This window comes from Centruroides vittatus, unplaced genomic scaffold (genome assembly GCF_030686945.1).
Source record: "Centruroides vittatus isolate TY-2023 unplaced genomic scaffold, ASM3068694v2 scaffold_861, whole genome shotgun sequence".
Classification (NCBI taxonomy): domain Eukaryota; kingdom Metazoa; phylum Arthropoda; class Arachnida; order Scorpiones; family Buthidae; genus Centruroides; species Centruroides vittatus.
In genome coordinates, this window is record NW_027122718.1 from 11,579,237 (window position 1) to 11,605,299 (window position 26,063).

Below are 26,063 nucleotides of genomic sequence, written 5' to 3' on the forward strand. Positions count from 1 at the left end.
AATTAAAAAAATGTATTTCATATTAATAAAGTAAAATGGAACTTTTATGATCATTATTCTATAGATGTTTGTATCATTTAAAAAATTTATGATAGTGGTCCATGAGATTCAAAATTGTGAGTTTAGTGAGGTCAGAAAGGTTGACGACTACTGCTCTAGATGATGGATATTGATAAGATAAATGACATGAAAAAACTTTTTTATAATTATTAAATTATCATAAAATTCTTTAATATAAAATATAAAAAGACTATTTTAAAAATTGAATAAATATTTAAGTTTTTGAATTGCATTTGTTGATTTTTGAATTATTTGACATTTTATTTTAGCTTCCTTGGAAAAGCCTTAACAATATTATTGAATACTATTATATGTGGAAAACTACAGACCGTTATGTTCAACAAAAGAGAGTAAAGGCTGTGGAAGCTGAGAGCAAATTAAAGCAGGTCTACATTCCTAATTAGTAAGTTTTTAATACTTTTTTCTCTATGTAAAAATATTAGACAAAAAAAATCAAATTTTACTTTAAAAATTTATATTGTAAAATATACTTTGGTTGTGAAAATTTCTTTTATTAAATAAATTCTTTTAGGATCATTATCTGTTATAGATGGCTATATTGGAAAATTATTGATTTTAGTAAACTAATGTATTATTGCCTATTTTTATTTTGTATAAATTAATTGACAATTTATTTGCTTAGATTTAGCAAGAAATTATAATTGGATTAATCTTAGTTTAATTAGCCTTTAATCTTATATTTAATACATTATACTTTCTACAAATAATTCTCTCGAAGAAAATTATTCATGATGTATTTATAGAATGTATTAGGTATGGATTAATGTTAATAATAACAACAACAATTTGAAAATGTAAAAATATTTAGAATTTAAGCTAGTTAAAGATTAAACTACTTAATGTATTTATTTAAATAATGGAATATTTTCAAATTTTATAGCAATAATAAACCAGGAATTTTGAATGGGAGTAGTGCTGGAGATAGCCCTTCAGCTGCTGGTCGTCCATGTGAAAGTTGTTACAGTAAGTATATATTTATTTTAAAATAATGTAAAATTTATTAAATGATTATGTATTCTAAATTTTTAGATTTATTTACTTCTAACATTACATTAAAATTTATTGTAAAAATTTACACTTACATATTATCACACTCTGTTGTTATTTTACGTAAGAATAATAACTATATTTCACTTATGTAGAAAAATAATTTGAAAAAATTGTAGACTTATAAATTTCCACTGTTGTTCACTGTCTGTCTGTTTTTTATTAACCTTGAGAACGGAGTTAGACAGATGAAAGACGTGACCAGATATGGAGACTTTAAGGCAGGAGGTCCCAATAAACTATACACAAATTTATGATGCAAACTGGAAATCATGTTATATCAATTCAAAAATTTCCCCCTGAATGGTGTTATGTGGATGACTAGCATGACTCTATTGTTAAAGGAAAAAGTATGATGTACAGGGACAAGCTACTATTAATTTGAGGTGGAGAGCATATATTTTAAATTAAATAAATTTAAAAATATGATTAAAAATTGCAGCCTGGCATTGTGACTAGGTCACAATAAATAATTGCTCGTTATAATTTTAAAATTTTACTCTACTTTTGAATATGTCTGAATTATTTTAAATGAAATTTTTAAAACATCTATATATTCAGATTCTATATTTCTGACAATGATTTAATTGATTAAATGTGAAAATATACATAAAGTAAATAAATAATTTGATTTTTATATTAATTACTGAAGTGTGCATATTTTTACTCATTCCAAATTACTCAAGTTAAGAAATTATATTGAATTTAAACAGTTGGATTCAGTACAATGATACTTTTACTTTGCAGCCTTAAGTTGTATTTGTTGTTATGAATAAAATGATTGTCTAAAAGGAATATTTTTCCAAAATAATAAAACTAAATATTTTCTTTCATGTAAATATTTAACAAGAATAATGCATACTTATTTTAATAAAAAAATAAATAACACATAAAGTTAGTTAATAAACTGGAACTTTTCAATTAACACTGATATGCACAAAATAACACATTAAAAAATAAACTGTTGTTTAGCTTTTAGTTAAGTAAAAGTTCAACAAGAATTTTTTAAATAAAACTATTGCTTTGTTGCATCAAATAGATTGAAAAATAACTTTAGAATATAGTAGTTTGACATGGCAAATTTATAAGTTAGAAATTTTGATCATTATATTTAGCATTTTTATTGTTATATTTTAACCTATCCGATGTTCATTTTTCTCCGTTGTGTGTGGCCCATATTGAATTTTTGTTGATGTTAAGCCTAATGAAAATTGCACATTTTTGAAAAAATAATCGTGGCTATTGTATCGTCTGAAATTATTTTTTTAGTTTGCACAAACGAAATAAATATATTAATAAATGTAAAAATAAAAAAAAAATTATATTTCAGAAATTAGTTTAATACAAAAATTATAACGACTAGCGACATCTAGTTTCAAAAATGTTCCGATGCTGAAACAAGATATCTTGGGTCAACTGATCAAGGTCATCAGGTCGTGACCCAAGATATCTTGGGAATAACACTGGACAGGTTAAAGCCTTGTCTTTGAAATAATCTCAAAAAGTTTTATTTAAATAAGAAATCATTTTTGAATTATTCAAAAAAATTGCAAATCTTAAAATTTATTGTTTTTACAGCATTGACTGCTAGCCAATGGTATGCTTGGGGACCTGCTCATACTCAATGTAGATTGTGCCATTCCTGCTGGCTATATTGGAAAAAATATGGTGGTTTTATGTATCCAACACGCTTAGGTGAGTGTTTTTTACATGTAATAATATTTTACATGAAGTGAAAGATTTTAACCCTTTCCCGGCCAGGGTACCGATCTATCGTTACCCTAATTGTTTCGCAAAACGGCCAGGGTACCAATTCATCGTTACCCTGTTAAAAATCGATTTTTATTAAATTTATCAACAACAGATGTCAGCACTTGATGGTATCGTCTTGTTTATCGTCTGTTTTACATATTTTTGTCCAGGTGGTGTTCTGTCGATTAAAAAAACTTTTAATTATCGATAGTTTTTCCTTAATTTTTCATTTTCTGATTATTTTTTATTTTATTTTTAGCATATCTATGCAATAATATTACTATAATAAGTTCATTAATGCTATAATAAGTTTATTCAGCTATAATATGTTAATGCATCATAAATATTCAAGTTATGACCTTCAGTTCTGATATTTTATATATTTTTTTAATTTTTAATTTTTAATTATTTTTTAAATTTAAAATATCCGAAAATGTTACATCTATTGCTACTGGTAATCATATGTTTATTACGAAAATATATAATCTTGTTTGATATAAAATGAATAAAGTATATTAGTTCATTATATTAGTTGAAAGCAGAATAAAGTTCAAATTTTAAACATATGTTTGATATAATGTGCGATAATTTCACAACGAATAAACGTACATGCATAAATGTTATATCAAATTGTACAGAACAATATTCTACGTCGTATTGGCTCAGTGACAATAAGAATGAAGTAAGCAGGCAATGTTAATTTTGACAAATAGTAACAAATTTTCAAGTCTGAATGTCAGTTATCATATATTATTATTTTTTTCTCATAAATGTTTCAAACAAACTTTATTGAAATATGTCGTATTTAAAACTAACTATATTGATAAATATATGTAATTTTTTTCATATGAATAAAATAATAATTTAATTTTTAGTGAATTTTTAAAATAATATTGCCTGATTCACCTATTTTGACCTTGGCCGTTTTACAAAATAAGGGGGCGTGGCAAACGGCAGGCTAAGGGTTAATATTGAGTTGATGGTTAATTTATTTATCAAGTTTTTATGAATATAAAATAAATGTTCAGTTTGAACCTTGTTTCGTTGTTTGATTTAGTATTCAGTTCTGCATTAAACTTATGTAACCTGAAGATACATTGATCTTATATAGCTGGTTATGGTGTATGTATATATAATATATATATGTTCTTGTTTAAGTACTTTCAGTTTTTGCCAAGTTTAAACTTACACAATAATGTAGTAATTTCAAAGAAAAAATTACATTTGGTTATTATTATTTAAATTTATGAATAATTTGATAAAATTTTGGGTTTCAAAAATGTTAAATGCCAGGCAAATATGTATTATGTTGTCTATTGGTATATTTCAGATATTTTTGTTATTTAATTAACTTAAAATCAAATTTTATACTAAATTTCAATCAGCTGTTTAGTAATATATCAAAGTTTTTAGTAATATACAAAGTTTTTCTTTCTGACTTTAATAATGAATTTTCTTTGTATATTCAAATTGGCAGTAATATAAAATATAACAAATGGCACCACAAAAATTTTAAATGTTGCCAGGAAAGTTTAGCAACTTGTTGCTGGTTTATTTGGTATGGAGGATGTGTGTGAAATGAACTGCCAAAATTTTTTGCTTATTTGCTGTTATCAAACATCTTTATTTTGAGCAATTTTTTATGGAAAGATCCTTTTGAATAAATATGTTTTTCAATTGCTTGTGTTCTCATTTAAGATATTTAGGACTTTATTTGTAATGAGTATGAGAGAGGAATGTTACTTATAACTGGTTTTATTTGTATTTTTTTGCTAATGGTTTTCAAATTTTTGAAATCTGCCAAATAGCGAACAACTTTGTGGGACATGAAAGCAGATGAAAACCAATTCAACAATGTAAAACATTATTAATAATAGCAAATATTAAATATACAAAATAAAAAAAATTAAGTCTGTTAATTTTCTGTGGAAAAATAAAGTAATTTCACAAGCCTATGGTTAAATGCCAGGCAAATATGTATTATGTTGTCTATTGGTATATTTCAGATATTTTAGTTATTTAATTAACTTAAAATCAAATTTTATACTAAATTTCAATCAGCTGTTTAGTAATATATCAAATTAATTAGCAAAAAAATGTTGTATTTAGTACAATTGGTTTAATTAAATTTGCAAGTGGATAGTAAAAAGAGTTCCTTGAAAGAAAAATTTGAATGCAATGTAGAAATGTATGAAGGATGTCCAGAAAGCAAAGAATGTTTGCATGTTACACTCTGCATAGGTAAATTACTGCCATCAATCCAAGGTCAATTTGTTCTCTGATGTGTTATCAGTAGTAGTGGTTTGGACCATACTGACCACAGATCTTAATTAAATTAATTTTATAATCACAAATCTCAATCAAATTAATTTTATTTTAACAATATGTTTAATATACTCCTTTTAATTATCAAATTTATTATTATAAAATTAAGCTGTGCTAATTTGCAGTAGTAATTTTTTTAAATAAAAATTTGTTCTAATATCAGAGTAAATTAAAACACAATAATTTGAATGGTTTGAAAATAATATATCAAAACGAATTTATTTTGAAATTTCTTTTTTTATTTTTCATTACATTAATACATGTAAATAATTTTATTTAAGCTTTTCCATTCAGTTTATCTAAAACATGACACATTTCTGCAAGTAAGCAGAGTAATAAATTTTGATGATTGTTGACAATATATTCCAGGTCTAATTTCTGATATTTTAAAATGTGATACCAAGAATCAATCAATGAAACGTTTTTACCTCTCACGTCCATTTCGGGATTCACTGATAAGTTAAAATTGGGAATTTGTGTGGAAAAATTACATATTCACTATTTCATTTATTGAAAAACATATTACATATGCAAAAATGGGATTTAGTTTGCCCAACTTTTTGAAATATCTTGATTGGAATAAAATTGCCAAATTTTCAAATTCATTCGGAAAATTTTATTAGGTGATAAGTGCATAAGTTAGATATGAAAAGAAAAATTTAAAACACCAATGATTAAAAACTATAAATTTATGCGTATTAAAAGATTATCTAAACTGGAATTTTGTTTCTCGTTATCAAATACTTGACCAGCAATTTATTGACGATTTCCAAAGTCAACTTTCTTGGTATCACGTTTTTAAAATATCAGAAATTAGACCTGGAATATACACTCAAACCTGTTTTTGTGCAGTCTTTTTTTGTGCAATTTTTTTTATGTGTGCAATGTGTTTTGTGCAATTATTTTTGTGCAATATACCAATTTGATTGAAATTCATATACCACGCACAAAAAATCACACAAAAAAAATCGCACAAAAAAAAGATCGCACAAAAACAGGTTTAAGTGTATTGTCAACAATCATCAAAATTTATTACTCTGCTTACTTGCAGAAATGTGTCATGTTTTAGATAAACTGAATGAAAAAGCTTAAATAAAATTACTTACATGTATTAATGTAATGAAAAATAAAAAAGAAATTTCAAAATAAATTCGTTTTGATATATTATTTTCAAACCATTCAAATTATTGTGTTTTAAGTTACTCTGATATTAGAACAAATTTTTATTTAAAAAAAATTATTATTGCAAATTAGCACAGCTTAATTTTATAGTAATAAATTCGATAATTAAAAGGAGTATATTAAACTTATTGTTAAAATAAAATTAATTTGATTAAGATTTGTGATCAGTATGGCCTAAACCACTACTACTATTATCTTAGCATGTGGAGTTTCAATAAAGGCAGGCTTATTGTTACTGTTTGTGTAGGGTTAAAATATGTACAAAAATCAAAGATCCTGCCAAATGCAAAGTGTTATTCATTTTCTAAATGGGAAGAAAATTTGTCCCATAGAAAGAAATCAAGACAATGTATGGCAATCACATTACATATGAACTAAGTATGAGAAAATGGTATTTAATGTTTAATGAAACAAGATAACATGTGACTACTCTATTGTAGCCACTCAAGCTGTGCTTCAGAAATTTGCTGGAACATTTTTGACCACCCACCATACAGTCCCAACTTGATCCTAGTGACTTTCATCTCTTTCCCAAGCTGAAAGAGTTTTTGGATGGATTTGAAATGTTTTAGAATGAATGATGAGGTGAAAGCTGTCACTAACTGGCTGAAGGAACTGCTGGTGGAAGTCTATGACAAAGGAATACAAAAACTAGTGTTGCGCTGCAAGTGCTCTAATTGAAATGATGATTATGTAGAAAAATAACTGGTCTTATACTTATTAGTTAATAAAACATTTTTCCTATCATTACTGTTTTTTCGTTGTTTATAGCCAAACATTCTTTACTTTCTGTATGCCATTCAAACATTCTACAATAAAAAGGTTTGTGTAGAGTAGTAATGGCAACCTTATAAGTGAAAAGAAAATAATAATGTGATTGTAATGGAAACAAGTATTTTATTTGATAGAAAATATGCTGTTGTTTATTTGATGATAATTTTCTATCTTAGGTTCATACTTTGTAGCTTTTAAGACATCACATGTATAGAACCACAGATGTATATTATATTATTAGACATATTTATTTTTAAACTTTATGAACTTTTGTTACTTTAATCACATAGCATAGTAATTATAAATATGTAATGATGAAAATAAACATTGCTAATATATGATCTTACAAAATTATTTATGTTTTTGCAGAAACTGTAGATTTGATGTCAGGATCATTTTCAGAGAGGATTGCAGCTCATATGGCTGCTCATAGACCCTACAGATGTTCAATTACTGGTTGTGGTAAGGTATGTAATAATTCATGATGAGATTATAATTTAATTATAATCACATTTTAATAAGATATTAGAGGCTGTCTCTGACTATATATATTGTTACTTTGCAACAGTCTGTGTTTTTTATAATGTGTGATTCTTTGTAAATGATATTAGCTTTTTATATTATTTACAATTATTTAATCTATATATAAAATAAAATTATAGAGATTACAAAGTAAACTTTGTAATTTAAATTAAGTAAAACAAATTAGTAATAATAATAATATACCTTAAACATAACAATCACTGTTTAACATAGTTTGTAGGCTGCATCCATGACAGGTATTTAGCATTGATAAACAATGACACACTGAATATTAGCATCAGTTTAACTCTGTAAGATGAGTATCAGGCAATTGTTGAAATCAAAGAAAACTTTAATCAGACTTGAATGTAGGTTGAGCGATTTTCCATTTTGAGATAGAAAAAACATTTGGGCCAATATGGTATTGTATTATATCTATATAAATCACATATGATTAAAATATGACAGTGCCTCTAATATTTTATATTGCAAAATATATTTATTTTCAATTTTAAATGAACTAATTTAAATTGATTAATTTATTAAATTCACTTCTTATATAGGAATTTAAGTTAAAAGCTCATTTAGCACGTCATTGTGCTACTGCACATGGACTCGCATTACGTTCAGGTAGTCCCAGACCAACCATGAAAACTCGAGCAGCCTTTTATTTACATACTACTCCTTTAACACGAATAGCAAGAAGACTATGTACTCATATTCTTCGTCCAAGACATGCAGCTCGAAATCCTTTTCAGTCAATTAATGTTATAGCCATTAAACAGGAATGTAAGTATTGAATATTTAACTGTAATTGAAATTACATAGAATTATATCTGTAAAATATTTTTATTAATTTTTAAGGTCAGACAAAATTAACAGAAACTGCAGTAATGCCAAAACCTAAACCACGTGAACGAGGTCTGGTTGTTGATGTTTCTCATCGTCTTGGTACTCCAAATATTCCTCGTCCAGAATGGTTAGATCCAACCCCTTTAGATAAAATACCAAAACCAGAAAGAATTGCATTTCCTCCTCCACCCAGAGGAGAAGGTATATTTTCTAAAAGTTTCTTAAATAAATAATTTCTATATATTATAATCATTTCTTTGCCTGTCTTTAAGTTTAAATTGAAAGTTAGATAAGATATTAATTGACTAATTTTTAAATTTTTCAGACAAATTAAACTAAAAATATTGCAAAATTGTAATGAACTGTACAACTGTTGTATACAGTTTTTGTTAATTATTTGAATATATTTTAGTTTAGTAATAAGTTTTATTATTATTATTTTATTTTATTTTATTTTTTTTGAAATTGTTGAAATTGAAAAGATGTTGCAAAACTGAATGAGATTACAAGAAAAGCATCAACTAACACCTGTAATCTAGTTAAAATGAACAAATTTATTATAATAACAAATGTTTTTAACTACATTTAACAGCCATCTTCAAATTATGGAATAATATAAAGAACAAAATTTAAATAAAATAGAACTTGTTAAATTTGTGCTGGGGGTTTCATGCTTAAAAGAATGTTGAAGAAAAATAAAATTCAAAATAATATAATGGATTAAATAAAGTACAATTACTCACTTTATGACCTATGCTTAACGACCAATCGAGTTTCAACTTGCAATTCAGAGAATCCCCTTTCTCAGCTTGAGTGTCAATCAGTGGTGAATGGTGACATGCATTCTGAGCTTACTATAGGCTTGCTATGCACTTTTTCAGTCAGTTTCATTCTGACAAGCAGTTGCTGTGTAACCTTTTTTTTTTTTTTTTAACATATTTGTAACCCCAAAATAGTACAGATGTCTACGAAAAGAAAAAGTATGGAATCATCTGAAGAAATTGTACAAAGGAAAGCTATCGACCTTGAAATGAAAATAAAAAATCATACAAGTCTACAAAGCTAGTAAAACGGCTAAAGAAATAGCATGTGACTTGAAATTGGCACATTTGACAATTTCGAGGATTTTAAAGGATAAAGTTAGAGTGAAAGAGGCGGTCAAATCATTGACAGGATTTAAAACCATAATAACCAGGCAGCGAAAAGGTCTTATTCATGAGATAGAGAAATTATTGGTGGTCTTGTTTGACAACCAGATGCAAAATAATATGTCGATAAGCCTTTTAATAATTCAAGCTAGGACACGCAGTATCTTTGAGACTTTGAAGGCATGTGAAGGCAAAAAATCAACAGAATCATTTACAGCAAGCCATGGATGGTTTCAATGGTTAAGTGGAGATTCACCCTGCATAATCGGAGAATCAATGGTAATGTGGCAGCTCGGATGTAGAAGCAGCAGAAAAATTTGTTGATGAATTGGATGGAATAATTAAAAAAGGCAGCTACTGCCCAAAACAGATAGTCAATGTGGATGTATAGTGTTTTTCTATATAATTTGGTATACAACGTTGACATTCATAAACAAGAGATTTGAATAATTAAAAGTTCATAATGATTATTTTGACGTATTAATTAGAAAGATTTTCCGATTTTATTTCAAACATAAAAAATATTCTAAAATTTAAATAACTATATTATAAGATTATATTATTTAATTTTAATAATTGTAATGAACATTCAAGTTAAAGCCTTTCCTGATCTATCTCTCTGAAAACCCACATGCATTAAAGAACATTAGTAAAAACAGTCTGCCCATTTACTATCATGCAAATAAAAAAGGCTTGGATGATGCAACCTTTATTTGAAGATTGATTTTTGAACTGCTTCATGCCCTCAATCCAGCATTATTGTTTGAAAATGGGAGTTCTTTTTAAAATTATTCTTCTTCTTGATAATGCTTCAGGCCACCCCTAGCATCTTGATGATCTACACCCAGACGGAAAGGTAGTGTATCTTCCTAAAAACAACTGCTGTCCTTGATCAATGGATCTAGGCACTACAGCTATGCTCAAAGTGTTTTATTTGTGCACGACTTTTTCCCAAGCTGTAGCAGCAACAGAAAATGATGTAGTAACCCTTGTGATTTTTGGAAATTGTACAGTATTTTAGATTGCATTAAGAACATTAAATCGGCTTGGGATGAAGTGACAGATAAGTGTATGCAAGACATATGGAAAAAATGCATAAAATGTTTCGTGAAAAATATCGAATTGTTTGACAATCTTGAACAAACTGATGTAATTCAAACAATTGTGGGCTTTGTCAATGTGCTTAATTTAGATGTTAAAGTGGAAGACATTGCTGAATTAGAGAATTATGCCAATGGAGAGCTAACAAATGAGGATTTAATAGATTTAGAAGTAATGCAGCATTTGGAAGAGGAAAGAAGTGAAAAAGAAATTCACGGTACATGGGTTAGCACCCACCAGTGGCCAAGCAGTCTTTGTACCCCGAACACTGGGGGTTCGGTCATGGGTTTGCACCTCGCTTGGATGGGCTGGCCACATGGAGTTTTCCAAGTTTTCTTCATGTCTGTAATGCCTAAATAGGGGCCAGTTTCCCTTAAAAAGACCTTCTGGAAGGCATTCCCTAGGCAGATTGCTCAAGTGTTGCATTGCCATAACTTACCAAACAAGCAAACATGGGTTAGGTGGTGTGTTCTTCAAAATTAATGCAGCTATGTTGGAACTTGAGGCTATGGATCCAAATACTGAACATTTTAATAAAGTTGAACGTGGGATGAGTGAGCTTTTGAAGTGCTATAGAGAAATTTATCAAGAAAAAAAAGATGATTACAAAGCAAACCACACTTACAAGTTTGTTTTCAACTGTTACATCCAGGACCTCCACCCTTGAAGGTACAACTTCTATTTCATCGTCGTCATCTCCCTTACCTGGACCCTCTGCAGCTCCAGATAACCAAATAAACAGATGATAATATGTACATATGCATGCCTTTTTATGAATAAGTTTGAAGTTTATTGCATAATTTTTATAATTTTATAATGATCCTATATTCCCGGTGCAAGCTTCTCACTTATCGACCAATTTGCTTAACAGTGTAGTCGTCAGAATGGAACTCAATTGTAAAGTGAGGAATACCTGTATATATATTAGGTATAGCTACAAATAAAAATAGCAAATATAAAAAGAAAAATCAAAATAACTAAAAATATAAGTAAGATTACAAATATTCATAGCTTTTCATGCATGCGATACTGAATGTGTGTCCTTAAAATTAACAGTAAAACCTTTCTTAGTTGCTTTGTAAATTTCAAGAATTTTACGATACTCGAGCTGTGCAGGAACAGATGTGCTATGTAAGAGACGTCCATTATAAAAGGCCACTCCAGACATCATTATGTATAAACCATTATTTAACTTTATATTATTTTTATATTTTATAATTCCAAAAATTTCCTTTTGTAATTGTCCATTTCTTTATGTAATATTTTAATGTTCTGTTTATCTATATCACAACCATTTTCTTCAATGTGTGAATTTCATTCTTTAATTTTATTGCCACTTCATACTCTTTAACCTACATTCACTTTTCTCTACATATACACTTGAATAAATGCTCAGAGTTTTAAAATATTACTACTCAGACACCTTATATCTCTGAGAAATTATTAATTTAATATTGCAAATGTTTTCCACCTGTTCCACAGGTCATCTTCAAGCAATTTTTACTTTTGGAATGTTATCTCGTGCAGGTTCAAATGTATATACGCAAGATATTTCAAATTTTAAAAACCGTTGGAACATTACATGTAAAATATAAAATATAAACAATAATAAAAACATTAATAAAATTAATTAAATAAACGTATTGATCCGCTAAATAATAAGGGATGTAAGCTGACATAATATATATCTATATTTTATACGGGATGAGGATATGCTGTATGCTTGATTAAATGGGGTGTTTGTCAATAATGAATTTCCACGCAGTTGGCAAATTCGTTGCATCTTTATAGTTCAAACATCTACCTGTTGTCCCTGATCTGTATATTTCAAATTTTTCCATGGTTAATGCTGACGATGGTGAGCGTACTTGTTTGATAACTTTGGCTTCATTCCAATTAATTACTGATCCTTCCGTTTGTGCCATTCTTGATAAGGTGGTAGTGCAGTGTACTTTACTGATGTCATACATATGTTCTTTTAGTCTTTTGTTTAAGCCTCTGTTAGTGACTCCTATGTATTCTTTATTCAGGTCCAATTGATCATTTTTGTATGGTATTTTATAGACCCCAGAGCATTGATCCACTTTTGTGCTATCTTTGTTGTTCCTGAGAGCACTGTAGATGGTGGGTGCCCGCTTGTAAATCAGCTTTGCATTCTTACATTTGGCTATTTCCTTCATTATCATGGACAATCTTTCTCTGTACGTGAATTTAGTTATTTCTCCATTTGAATTCCCTTTGGTTTCTTTTTAGTAGGTGTTATGTAAGATTTTATTAGGTTTTCGACTATTGACTTTTTAAATCCTAGGGTTGTTGCAATGGTTCTATCAACAACCCTAGGATTTAAATGGATTTAAAAGGATCTACATGCATTAAAATCTAAAATTTTATTTTTTTCTTTAACTGATATTTTCTTATCTTTATATAAATACCTCATCCTTTTTCCAATTTTTTTTAAAACTATTTTAAATGGATTATCATCTAATTTTATGTAATCTGTTCTTGTGACTTGTTCTAATATTTTATTTTCTAATCATAATTTTTTAGCAACCACTTGTTTAGATTTATTCATTTTAACTATTTTAAGATTGTTTTTACTTAGAAATGATTGTACCTGCTTCAATTTCTTATAAAATTGTGTACTTCTACACTGTGGTCTACCTTTATTTGCTTTTAACATGCTATTTTAAGTTTTCAATTATGTCTCCTGTAAGTTATTCCCTTTTATTTTTATCAACTGGTAGTCTTCACAACACCAAATTTATATTCGCCATCATTTTTAATGCATCATTTCTAAAAATCAAAACCTGATATCAAAAATTGTTTAACATATTCAGGTATGGCTATATATGATTTATTAACCACCAAATTTTCTTCCCATGACACTTTTTATATTTTGGTTGGGTATTTAAATTTCTCTGTTGCTATCTTATATCTATCCGATCATTTACAATTATCTCAATTATTACATTTACTATTTAATGGTGTTCTTTTTAAACTAGATTTTAATTGGTACCTGATGTGCTGTAATCTTCTTTTCTTAAACTTAATTGTATCATTGTAGCATGCACTGAAGAGGGGCTACAGCCTGAAATGCATTTACATTAAGAATTGCAATAAAATATATTGGATGATATCCTTGTCTGCTTAGTCTTTGTCATTTGGAAGAAATTTGGCTGTTTATATTGGAAATTTAAAAATACATTATTTAGTTTTCTAAATTTATGAAGTATTTTTGGATTAATTGATATTATAACCTAATCCATAGTTTTGTGAGATTAAATTAAATTTGATATATAAATATTAGTGGTGCTTATAATATTATTTAAAAGTTTACAAATATATAAGAATATAATAATAAAACAGTTACCGTGTATCTCAGCAGATAAGACGATAGTTGAATCATTAAAAAAGGCCCCCAAAATCTGGGCTCGTCTTATAGGACAGATACAAAAAAATTAGATTGAAATTTATATAAATTAAAACCATTATAGTAAAATGGACAAACCGTAATTATTTACTAGTAGAGAGCAGGGCATGTCCACAAAATAGATTAGCCCATATGACGTTTTTGTGAATAGTCAAGGTCATTACCCAAATGCCTGAATCAGTGCAAACATTTGCAACAATAGCAAGGCAGAAAATAAAATTTGTTTATTCGAAAAATTACAAAAGGACATAATTCTGTATACGCTATACAGTATTATTATCCAGATAATGATTGCTGATCTAAACTAAATTCATAGGCCATTGATAGTTTGGGGGGTCATCTTATAGGACAGATATATGCTAAAACTATAAAACTTTGACAAAAATTTATACCTTGTCTTATCTGCGGAAATATACGGTATATAAAATTAATCTAAAATATAGTTTTGCATCAAAGATTTAAATTTTTGATGTAAAACTTTATTTTTATTAATTAATCTTTTTAAACCTGTAATGAATTCTAAAAGTCCCTCTTAATTTTCACAAGACAGCAGTTGCAGAAAAATAAATAAATAACCTTTCATCTTTGAGAACTGTCAAATATTGTCAGTTTCTTGACAAAAGGAAGGGAAATTAAATACATATTGTATTAGTTGTATGAATTTTAATAGAATTTGTACCAAAAACAATATGAACATTATTATGTGTGCAGGGTCCTAAAAGTCTTATTTATAGGCACAGTTTCATATTTCGATAACTGAAATAAATTAGTTCTACATTGATAAAAATTATTATTAAAAAAAATTGAAAAAGTTAGACACTCAAATATTATTTACTACATAGTTCTTGCGAAGAATCTGTCAGATTGTGTAAAGATTGATTATATCATTTAATAACAAGTTGGTTTTTATTAATCATAAAAATAAAATAAGATAAAATGGAATTGCCATATTTTAAACTGATGATTATTTTTCATTGAATATGTGATATTTTATAATTTATCATGTAATGGTAACTGATTAGTTTAATATTATTTTTAGTTATTCTTTATAAAGATATTTTGTGTTAATTCAAAAATAATAATCAGATATCAACATCTCAAAGCCCAAAGTTAATAATAATCTAAACGATTACCATATTTTAATCAGGATACTTTACCACTACTATTAATAATTAAATTCTGAGAAATTCGATACTAGAGGTAGGTGTTAGGTGCCATCTCTTATAAAATTTAATAATTATAATTAGATTAATATTTATTAAATAATTTAGAAATATTCTGGAAGAAAAGAATCAGCCTGAAGTGAGACTATAGCACCAAATTAATAGTAGCAGTAAAGTAGCCTGATTAAAATATGGCAGTCATTTGGCTTAATAATAATCAGTTTTGTGAATGTGAATTTTAAATAAAAATTTAGACTTGGCAAATTTACATGAATTGAAATCATGACTTGCAAACTGTTGTTAGTTTTTGCTTTTGGAAGATATAACAACTGAAATTATACAAAGACAGTTTTTCAAATTCTTGACAGAATCTCTCTTTGAAGTTTTAAGAGAAGAGTATTTGTTTGATAGGATATGTTTTAGAATTTTATGGTATTAAAAATAAATAAGATGAAGCTATTAAATATATATATTAAAATAAACATTAATGTATCAACAATGTTAATATACTGTAAAATATATAGTATATTAACGTTGTTTTTTTTTGTTTTTTATTTTTCCGATTTTATTTTTTATTATTGATATTTAATTATTACATTATCATTAAATTTTTTCAATTTATATTGTTTTCTAGAATATATAAAAAAAAAGTATTTAAAAAAAGAAAGTAATAAATTATCTGCAATAAACAACTAAAATTCTGAGAGAATGTGAAAATGTATTATTGCTACAATGCAACTGTATATTTATCCAAACAACTGTAATTAATGACTTTTTCAGTAGTAGTTCATAATTTAATACTTTTTTCATTAGTAATAAATAGAAATGTGGTAGAATTTTAAGAAATTACCAAATTAATTCCTATAAAAGTAATAGATATAAAACTGTTTGAAAATGGTTCATTATGAAGAACAACAAATATATTTGCTTTTGAAAGCCAAACTTGTTTCTATTCTTTGAGTCATATCACTTATTTTTATACTCTATTTGAACTAATTTAATAAAGTATTCATTATCTTTTCACAGCAATTGTATAACATTACTTTTTATTTAAGCTTCTATGTAAACTGATTCTTGAATTATTTTTATTTATTTGTTGCATTTATTATATTTTTTGTCATTTTGTGCTTTTTTTTACAAATTGACAGTGATGTTAGAGTATACTGTAATTTCAAGTGGATAACCCACAGATTATCTGTTTTAAACGATAATTTGAAAGAAGGCGCAGGTTATATGCCTGTTTTAAATTGCAGTTATGAATTTACCAAACAGTTTTTTGTTTTTGTTTTTTTTCGTATGAAGTCACTAAGAGTCTTTAGAAAACATGAAAAATCTTTTGTATGTCACAAACGTGTCTGTCATTGCAGTGTTTTCCAAACCACCAAAGACATGTATATTCACACTTCTTTAGTTTTTTCTTATTCATTTTCTTTAATTGATATTATTAAATACTCTTATTTGAATTGATATCTTAAAAGCTGATAAATTTCTGGTAATTATCTCTATCTGAATTATGCTATCATTATAGAGAACTTTGATAATTAAGACACATGACAAAATAATTATCATCCTAATAAGCTATTAACTCACCGATCTTATTACTACTATAAAGTAAATTTTGATGATTAAAAATAATCAAATACACTGAAAATGATAGCCCTAGCATGATTATAATATTTAATTTTGTTTATGCACAACAGCATTACTTTCTGTTATTTTGCTAAAAATTGAAACTAAAAATGGCATTTATTATTATTATTTTGATTCAAGTTGTTTCTTTCATTCTTTCATTCTTGTGTAAAGATATCACTTTTATATAAATTAAACTAGAATTTGTCATGCATATTGTCCTGTTGAAGGCTTGTCAGCTGGTATGCAAGGTAAAAAGAAGCTGGAAAATGTTTAAAAAAGCTGTATGCAGTAAAAATTGAGCGCCAGTTACTCTCGGTATTCACAGTTTTGCCCCTTTCCGATTGAAAAGTCGTGACCTATTACACAGCTATTCATGAATTGCTTTTATAATATTTTCATTGCAATACAGTACTTATAAAAAAATGTACTTTCTGTTGTTGTCTCTAATTTTTACATTTTTTGACATAATTGGGCTTTTAAAAATATGATGATGTATTCTTGCTTTTCTGGGTCGCTGTGCTTGCTTAAAAGTGTTTCTGCATTCCCCCCACCATGCCTTTGGCACATTCCAAAATTTACAATGGCTTAAATTGTGAAAAAAGTGTGCATAATATTTTGTACATATCATGCCAGTGACTACAACTTTTTCTTTGTCATAAAAGTTACATCTTATTGCATATATATTTTTTTTTTTTTAATCTTTAATGAAATTTCCCTGAAATACTGAATTGCCATTCTATTAAAGCTCTTATCATTTTACATTTTCATTTTGTTTTAATAAACTTGATAAATATGTTTAAATGTAATATTTTTATGTTTTATTATTATTATTCAATAAATATGATGCAGTTTCTTTCTCTTTACTTATAAACAGTTATATTTTTTCCTTAATTTTAATTATTTTGTTAGTCTTAATAATTCAAATTTTGGAAAGAAGAATTATTTTCAGATCCATTAGAAATTAAATTAGTAAAAGTTTACTACAGCTATGTAATATTTATTATGAAATTTGTCTTGTAGATTACAAATACTATGATAATATTGATGTGTTATTGAATATCATACAAACATCAGACAAGAAAATTGTTATTTTGACTAATATATTAGAACATTAATATTTATTGCTGTCAATAGTTGAAATTAATTTTTATATACATATGTGTGTTTGTGTGTGTATGGAATATTTATTAATTTTTGTGTATTTTAGATGGTCAGTTAATTATTCCTCGACCTATTGAAGTAGAAGAACCTATAACTAGATTGCCTGCAACAATAAATAGTGTTTCTTCTAGTTTACTTCGGAAACGACCTTACGAACAAAATGGAGTTGATGGTAAATATAAAATTGCTGATTTTATATTGGGATTTAAAAAATCTCCTCGCTATTAAAATGTAATTATAATTATATAACTAATTGTAACTATATTAAAATTAAATTATTTTACATAGTAGTTGAATATACCATATTAAAATTTCACGTTGTGTAGATTTCATTGATAGATTTTGATTGAAAAGATTTTGATGAAATTTATAAAATAAAATACAGTAAATTAAATAGTAAATTATTTCTTGTTTCTCTGTAATTTTTAAATAAAAATAAAAACAACTTAAGTATGTTCAAAATCTTTATATTGGAGTACAATTAAAGTTACATGCTGCATAAATGTCAATGTTAAGAATTGATAAATTATAAATAAAATCAATAATCATAAGTTAAAATTCTTGATTTCTTTTAATCATAAATTGATGAAAAATTTAATAAACTTTAAATGTTAAACATATAATAAACAATTCTGATTAAAAACATTGTCATCAGAACAGTGGAAATTATATAATGTTATATAATATTGAATTTTATATAATGTGTAAAATACAGATTATATACTAATTTAAAATCTTGGAGGGTTGTTGGAAGTTATAAACAACTGAAAACTCTTATTAAATTTTTGAATTAATAAAATTATGTTTCTGACAAGTAGTTAAGTAATTATTTGTAAATCTTAGTGCTAATTATATTTATGTTTAATTTAGGATATAAGTCTAATAATTTTATACTAAACTTTAATTATATCTGTTTCTACTATTCATAATTTATTAAATTTTTAAAGCATTACTTCATATTGTTTTTAGCTTTATACATTAATTATAAGTCCAAGTTCCAAATCTTTTCTTAATGATTATGTTACATTGTTAAAATGTATGGCATTGAAAAAGATTCATTCTATGGTCTTGTTCTATCAGCAGTAATATTGTTTTAATATGACTTATTTTTATGATATTAATTATATCAAATGACTATGTTGTGTTTGTAAACACTTCACTTGCTATTAATGAGTGATAATTTTAAACTGAATAAAAAATAAGAGAAAATGTGTAGCAATTAATAAACAAAAAGAAAAATTCTAAGAACCTGACTCCAAAATAATTAAATTTTTATGATGGTGTGAGATAAGTAAGGGGCCAGAGGTTAATCCCTTCTGACCACTTAATCTGCACGGGCTGGTAAAGCCCTCGGAGTTGTCGGATGGCTTAGGAGGGCAAGAAGTGAGTGGGGAGTGTGTCGGTACGTGGACAGGAGATGCGGTTTCAGAAAAAGAGATCGACACGTCAACAGGTTAACAAATAAAACATTTATTGGTTAGCTAAGGTTAACATACAAGATCATTACAAGACTACTCGATTAAATGTGGTTAAATGCAAGTTAAATGCAAATTGTACAAAGGGCAGCTGTTAACTACGTCTAATCCCATTTCTGGGGAGAGAGAGAGTTCACAGAGTGCTAACAAATAATACCTCTATGCAAGAATGGGCGGTATACACTGAAGTATGGCAGATGCCGGCAGTATGGAAGAGTCTGCAGCTGTTGAATGTCTTCTCCAACGGGATCCAAGTCCTTTGCATGGAGATCGACTGGCAGAAGTGCAAAGATAACTTCTGTGTGTGGATGCGCACGGAGCTTCCGGTAACTTGCGCTTTTATAGCATTAGTGTGGGAAAGCGGTCCGTTGTTGACAATGACTTGCAATTCTTGACAACTAAGTGTCAACTTTCCCACCTAACTGTTGATAGTTGGAAAAGATCTCTGCTCCGATATTCCTTGAGTTTTTCTAACGGGAGTGTTTACAAGAATTTCAAACAACAAAAAAAAAGAAAGTTTCCTTTCATTTAAAAATTCCCCCTTTAAAATCTGCAGTCTCACAATGGTGATGTGCATCAGATTAGTCAAGAAAAATTTCTAAGAATATAAAATCATAAAAAAAACCAAGTCAACAACTTTTATATTTTTCAGATAATACAACCAGTGTGTTGCTAGATGAATTAAAAAGTTAAAATGACAAATTTGAAAATTGTAAAAAAAAAAAAAAATTTACTCCTATACATTGTCAACTATATTTCAGAAGTTTGTAACAGCCAGTTGTTATAGAGAAGGTATTTTATGGAGATGGAAATTGTATTCTGTGCATGATTTCAACACAAGTCTGGAGAATTCCTGCCAATTGTTCTTTTCCATAGTTGATACATACACACACATATATATATATATATATATTTTTAACTTTTTTCTAATTGTCAACTTTTGTTAAAATTAATTTGCTACATTTCTCGAACATCTCTAATCAGTTAGACTTTTAACTTTCTAAAAAATATTTTGTCTCTTTGTATGTGTAGGGACAGAAAGTTTCTTTGCAAGGTAATTAGCAATGACTAGGTAGTTTTTGTATAGCAAATGAAATTATGAAGTAGGTTTGTGATCATATTGAGTTTCTTGGTTTTGAAAGAATATATTATTGCATTTATCTTACTCTAAGTAAATTTATTGTAATTAATCTGTAATTAGATATTACTGTTTAATGGCATGTTGACTGCAGTGATCACTAACAATCATTAAATGACGACCAAACAAGAAAAAAATAGTTTACAAGAGTGCTTATTCAGCAGGAAATTACATTCCAAGTACAAAAAATATATATATTTATGGCAATTGCTTATTTTTCTTCACAATTTCAGCATTTACTAAAACAGTAGACAAACTTAGAAAATTATAAAGGAGATCTCAGTTCAGAATGTGAAAAGATGATAAACTCGCAGAAAGAAAATAATGAATTTTCATCCAGTTTGACTAACCACAAGTTAACATTAATAAAATGAATAAGATTTTGGTAGTTTGGCTGACTCTGACTAAAAATAACTCCACAATTGATTTGTTGGCCAGTTCTGTAATATTTAATTATAAAGCATTACATTTTCTTTGACATTTTTAAGATTAATTATTGATTCTAAATTGCATCTTGAATTATGGATTAAATTTTGAAACTGATTCTCTAAATGATTTTATTTATTTTTAATGTGTTTTGGTTCAATGTACACAAATGAAAATATCAATGCCATTAGTTTTTTTAACAATAATTTCTTTAAATACAGCAAGAAATATATAATAATGTAATTATTTTATTTTATTTTTTGAGATAAGGAATTTTGCCAGAATTATATTTGCAGTATACTTTTATTAATTAATTTAATTTAAGTATTAAAAATAAATTAATTACTCGTATATTTAGTGTAACAAAGTGTAATTGTTTAATATTATATCTCATTGAATTGTCCAATTAAATATACAGAAACATCTAAAACTATAATTAAAAATCTGTTTAAAAAATTCAGGAATATTTGAATTATTTGATCAAATAATTTTAATTATTAAAAAGCTATTAAATTTAAAACTCTGATGATTGTCTTATTTTTAAGTTGAAAATGCTTTCTCTGCATTATAAAAAGTTATATAATCAAGTTTATGTAAGTACATATCAATATAAACAATAATATTTCTTTTGAAAATATAGTACATTCCTGAAACACATCTGTTACCTGCTAAAATTGAGGATATAAACTAGCTTTTTCCATCTTCTAAAACATTTTCAACTCAGTATAAGTTGTCATCAACAATTTTTGCAGAATAGAATACAAATTGGAATATACTTCAGAATATTTTTGAATTTAATGATCTTTGCTTGCATATTTATTTTTAAAGTGTTTCATTTTTAAATTAAGAGTCAAAATAAATCAAAGTACAAAATAAAACCAAAACCACTTGATAAAATAAATCATCTAGCAATATCAAGGCAATGCTTACACGATCTTTTAAGCAATTAGTCAGTGGTCTGTTTTAACAGGTAATGAAGTTGTTTCATTGAACATGATGCCAAGTTTTTTGGATTATAATAATACATTTAATTTTTAATATTTACTGTAATTTTTATTTGTGTTTCATACTCTTTTTAAATTTTTTCTAACACTAATTTGAAAAAGAATAACAGCATTTTTCACAAAGAATTTTAAATTTATAATCTGTAAAATTTTTCATTGCTTATACTTCTATATATTAATAAAACCAAAGTATATGTCAAAGTAACAGAAATTTACTGATAAAGTTTGCAGGATATTAATTTTTGATTAAAATATCTGTTCATCTTCAGTTATTGATTTGTTATTGTCTGAGGCAGACAAAAATTACATACATTGTTTAAAATTCTCAATATTATTTTCAAATGTTATATTATCTTTGTTTCTATATTGCAACAAAGGTTTGTAAAATTATCCTTCATTGAATAGTGCTCAATAGAAATATAAATCAAAAAATTTGAATTGTTGGCATTGAAATTTATTAATAGTAAATGAAAAATTAAATCGAAGCCATCAAACTTTGATGATGATTCAATGACTATAGTTGATTAACTGTTTGGCCTTAGATACGACAGATAACTGTAATAGAATGTCTTATCTGATGTAATAACTTGTCAGAAATAAATTGTGAGAATCATATTATATTTGATGTATAATTATGTAATTATATATCAAACATACGCATTACATTGTGTATCTTCATTAAAGAATAAATTTTCTCCACAACAAAAAGTTTTTCCAAAAATGTATAATTTAATCTTTATTTTATTATTTTAGAAAACTTTAATAGTTAATAGTGACCACAAAACTACTTAAAATTACTTTTCTTCAATAATAAGTTCTTGATTATTTTGATTAATATATTTATAGAATAAATGCTAAGCTTTGGAAATTTTTAAAATGATTCCTTTTAAAAATGTTTGGTCTATGAAAGTGATAAGGAACTTGATTACATACATGAATTACCATCACTATTGCTTTAACATCAAATTAGGATGTGTTATTTTATTGGCTGTTTTGACTACATGGCTAAATGAATTTTGATCTTACAATTTTATATTATACAGAAAGAATTGATTATCAATTGCTATCTTATTTGAGTTGTAATTTTATTAATTATTAACTTTTACAAAATTAATAATTATAAACTGTATATTTAGTTGTTTTAAGTCATTTATTACTATAAAGGGAAATTGAAAAAGAAATCACCATAGGTTGAAGAATAAGTTAATTTTTAAAGTTGGTGTACAGTTTCGTAAACAAACATTTTATTGTATCTTCATTACTATACAAAGAAATTGCAATACATTTTTTTACAGATTATTTTTGTTTCTGAATTGGTACAAAGATGATGTGACAAAACCAAGTTTTTATTAAAAAGTGAATATCACTATATTATTATGGATTGTTTATCATGTTCACATTATGAATATTAAATGAAAGTAAAAAAATAAGTCATTTAGCCTTAGCTTGATGATTCCTTTTATTGAGAAATATGAAAAAAATATTTTAAAATTTTATTGCTATAATATAACTTTGATTAGTACATAATAGCAAAATGATGAGAATGGGCAAATTCATTTTACAGTGGCATATCTGAAGGCAATAAATTTATATACAGAACTCTAGGACATACAAAAGAACTATGACATAGAAAAAGGCTCAAGAAGGCATACAGCAACATAGCTGGCTAGACCTGGCGCTTTTGGTCTACCTAGGCCCTTGTGCCACAAAACACCAAATTCAACCAACGAAATGAATTGTTGGACAAATTTGTGTTTCATAGTAACCAAAAAATTGGAATTATTTCTATTTATTATTCAAGTTTTTTTCAGAGTTCTTTGTATTTTAATGTATAAATTTCTTACTAGAACATATGATCCTTATCTAAACTTATTTTTGAATGAAATAAAAATCAGATTTAAATTATAAACAGTTTTTATTTATTTAAGGTATTGAACATGGTAGTAACAAATCATACAGTATTGAATTAATTTTCCAATGATTTCAATCCTGTGTCTGATGGTTATTTTTAACATTCCTACTAGAATTTTTAATATGTTGTTAACTGGGTGTATCTGATTTTTATAATTTTTCATGACTTTTTTTACTTATATAAATTTCACAATACTTAAATTATTTATAAATTATAAAGATATGGTTGTCAGAAGTTTTTATATTCAAAAATTCAATTTTACTATTTTATTTAGCAACAAATTTAAAAAATAATATTAAATTACAATTTTTATTTTGAAGTTTATTCAAATATATGCAGATGATTATTTATATAGAAATAATTTTTGTCATATTTTAATATTATATTAAAAAAAAAATTTTTTTTTATACCAATTTTCAGTTTTTCTTAATGAAAGTAAATCTTTATTATTGTTAGATAAATTAAAAGCCCCATATATCATACATACTTCTTATTCCTGCTAATTTAAATTGTATAGGATCAACAACACACGTGAAGATCCAGAAACTTTACAAAACATTAAAGCTACTTGACAGTGGATGAAAGATATTAAAAAATCAAATAGATTATACTGGTGTTATCTATTTTAGTTTTATTTAAAATAGTGCATAGTAGTATAACTATCGACTAATTTTCATCATTTTCTTCCGGCACTAGTAGAATGTTGTTAGAATATAATTTTCAGCCCTATAAAAATATTAAATCAAATTTAAAAATTAATATTTTCAATAATATGTATCCAAACAAAAAAAAAATTGCACATACAGTATATATATTAGTATAGGAATATAAAAAGTTACTAGTCTATTTGATAAAATTAGAATAAATAAGAAAAGCTCCTTAGAACTTAGTTTTTATTATTAGCATATCATTTGAAAGAGATATATCAGTTTAATTTTTACTTTCTATAATTTTTTCTTAATGACTGATTGAAAATTGCTTTGTGTTAACACAAAATTACAAATATTTACATTAAGATGATGATAAATGAAATTTTTGTGATATATATATACACGATTGATTGAAGATAAAATAATTATTTTGGAAGTTCATAATTATACCTAAGTGAATAAAATAAAATTTATTTTAATTGAAAACTTATAAATTTCAACATTAAACTAAATGATTTTAAGGAACAAAATTTTTATTTTAGATACTTGTTTTAGTGGATGAATATATGTTTTATGTATTAGTTTATGGGATGCTGTTCTGTTTGTTTATTAATCAGTTTGTTAGTATTTATTCACCTTAGATTTCAATTGATTTTTTAATAATTCATTTCACAATCTTATATTATTCTTTTGCAAGGGCTACAAAGTATTATTTATGATGCTTTTTCAAACTCAAGAATTCATTTATTTGTCAATAACAATTGAGTAAATTAAGAATATTAACTGAAATTCCCAAGCAAAATTTTTCAATATTAGGAGATGACAATTTTATTTTATTTATTAGAACATTTATCCAACTGCTAAAAAGTGTCTTCCAATGGAAAGAATCTTTTTTTAGCTGTTGGATGAATGTTTAAAGTACAGAGTATTTTTTAAAAAATTTCTCATCAATTTTAACTATGCTTTAAGATGTGTAGCCATAGATTTCAATGAAAATAAAATTAGCAGCTTATCAAAAGCTTTTATAATATTATGATCTGTTTGTTTAGTTTAAATCTCAACTCATCACTTCTGAAAAGCATTTGTTACATTAACTGTCTTTTATTGCATTTCTTGAAACATTCACAAACTATTTTAGTATAGAATGACTTGAATTTCAGCTTATGATTTAACCTATGGTTAGGTAAAATATAAACTCACAAAATTAACTCCAGTTAAAACTATTTGATTTTTTATATGTTACAACTTTGTGCAAGAGTGATCTACATGAAGGTATACTTACAGAATG

At 26.3% G+C, this 26,063-nt stretch overlaps 1 protein-coding gene across 2 annotated transcripts in view; it reads left to right on the forward strand.

The window, feature by feature from the left end:
- Positions 1-26,063, forward strand: part of MTA1-like (metastasis associated 1-like) — a 112,618-nt gene that overhangs the window by 72,339 nt on the left and 14,216 nt on the right. Inside the window, exons 9-16 of one of the 2 annotated variants that reach the window (XM_067288431.1) lie at positions 330-463; positions 962-1,044; positions 2,707-2,823; positions 7,531-7,628; positions 8,247-8,472; positions 8,548-8,736; positions 18,217-18,342; positions 24,643-24,867. In XM_067288431.1, the coding sequence (XP_067144532.1) occupies positions 330-463; positions 962-1,044; positions 2,707-2,823; positions 7,531-7,628; positions 8,247-8,472; positions 8,548-8,736; positions 18,217-18,342; positions 24,643-24,707 (1,038 nt within the window). In that variant the 3' untranslated portion in view covers positions 24,708-24,867. Of the gene's footprint in view, positions 1-329; positions 464-961; positions 1,045-2,706; positions 2,824-7,530; positions 7,629-8,246; positions 8,473-8,547; positions 8,737-18,216; positions 18,343-24,642; positions 24,868-26,063 lie in introns of those variants that run through there. The other variant, XM_067288430.1, reaches the window with a different exon arrangement.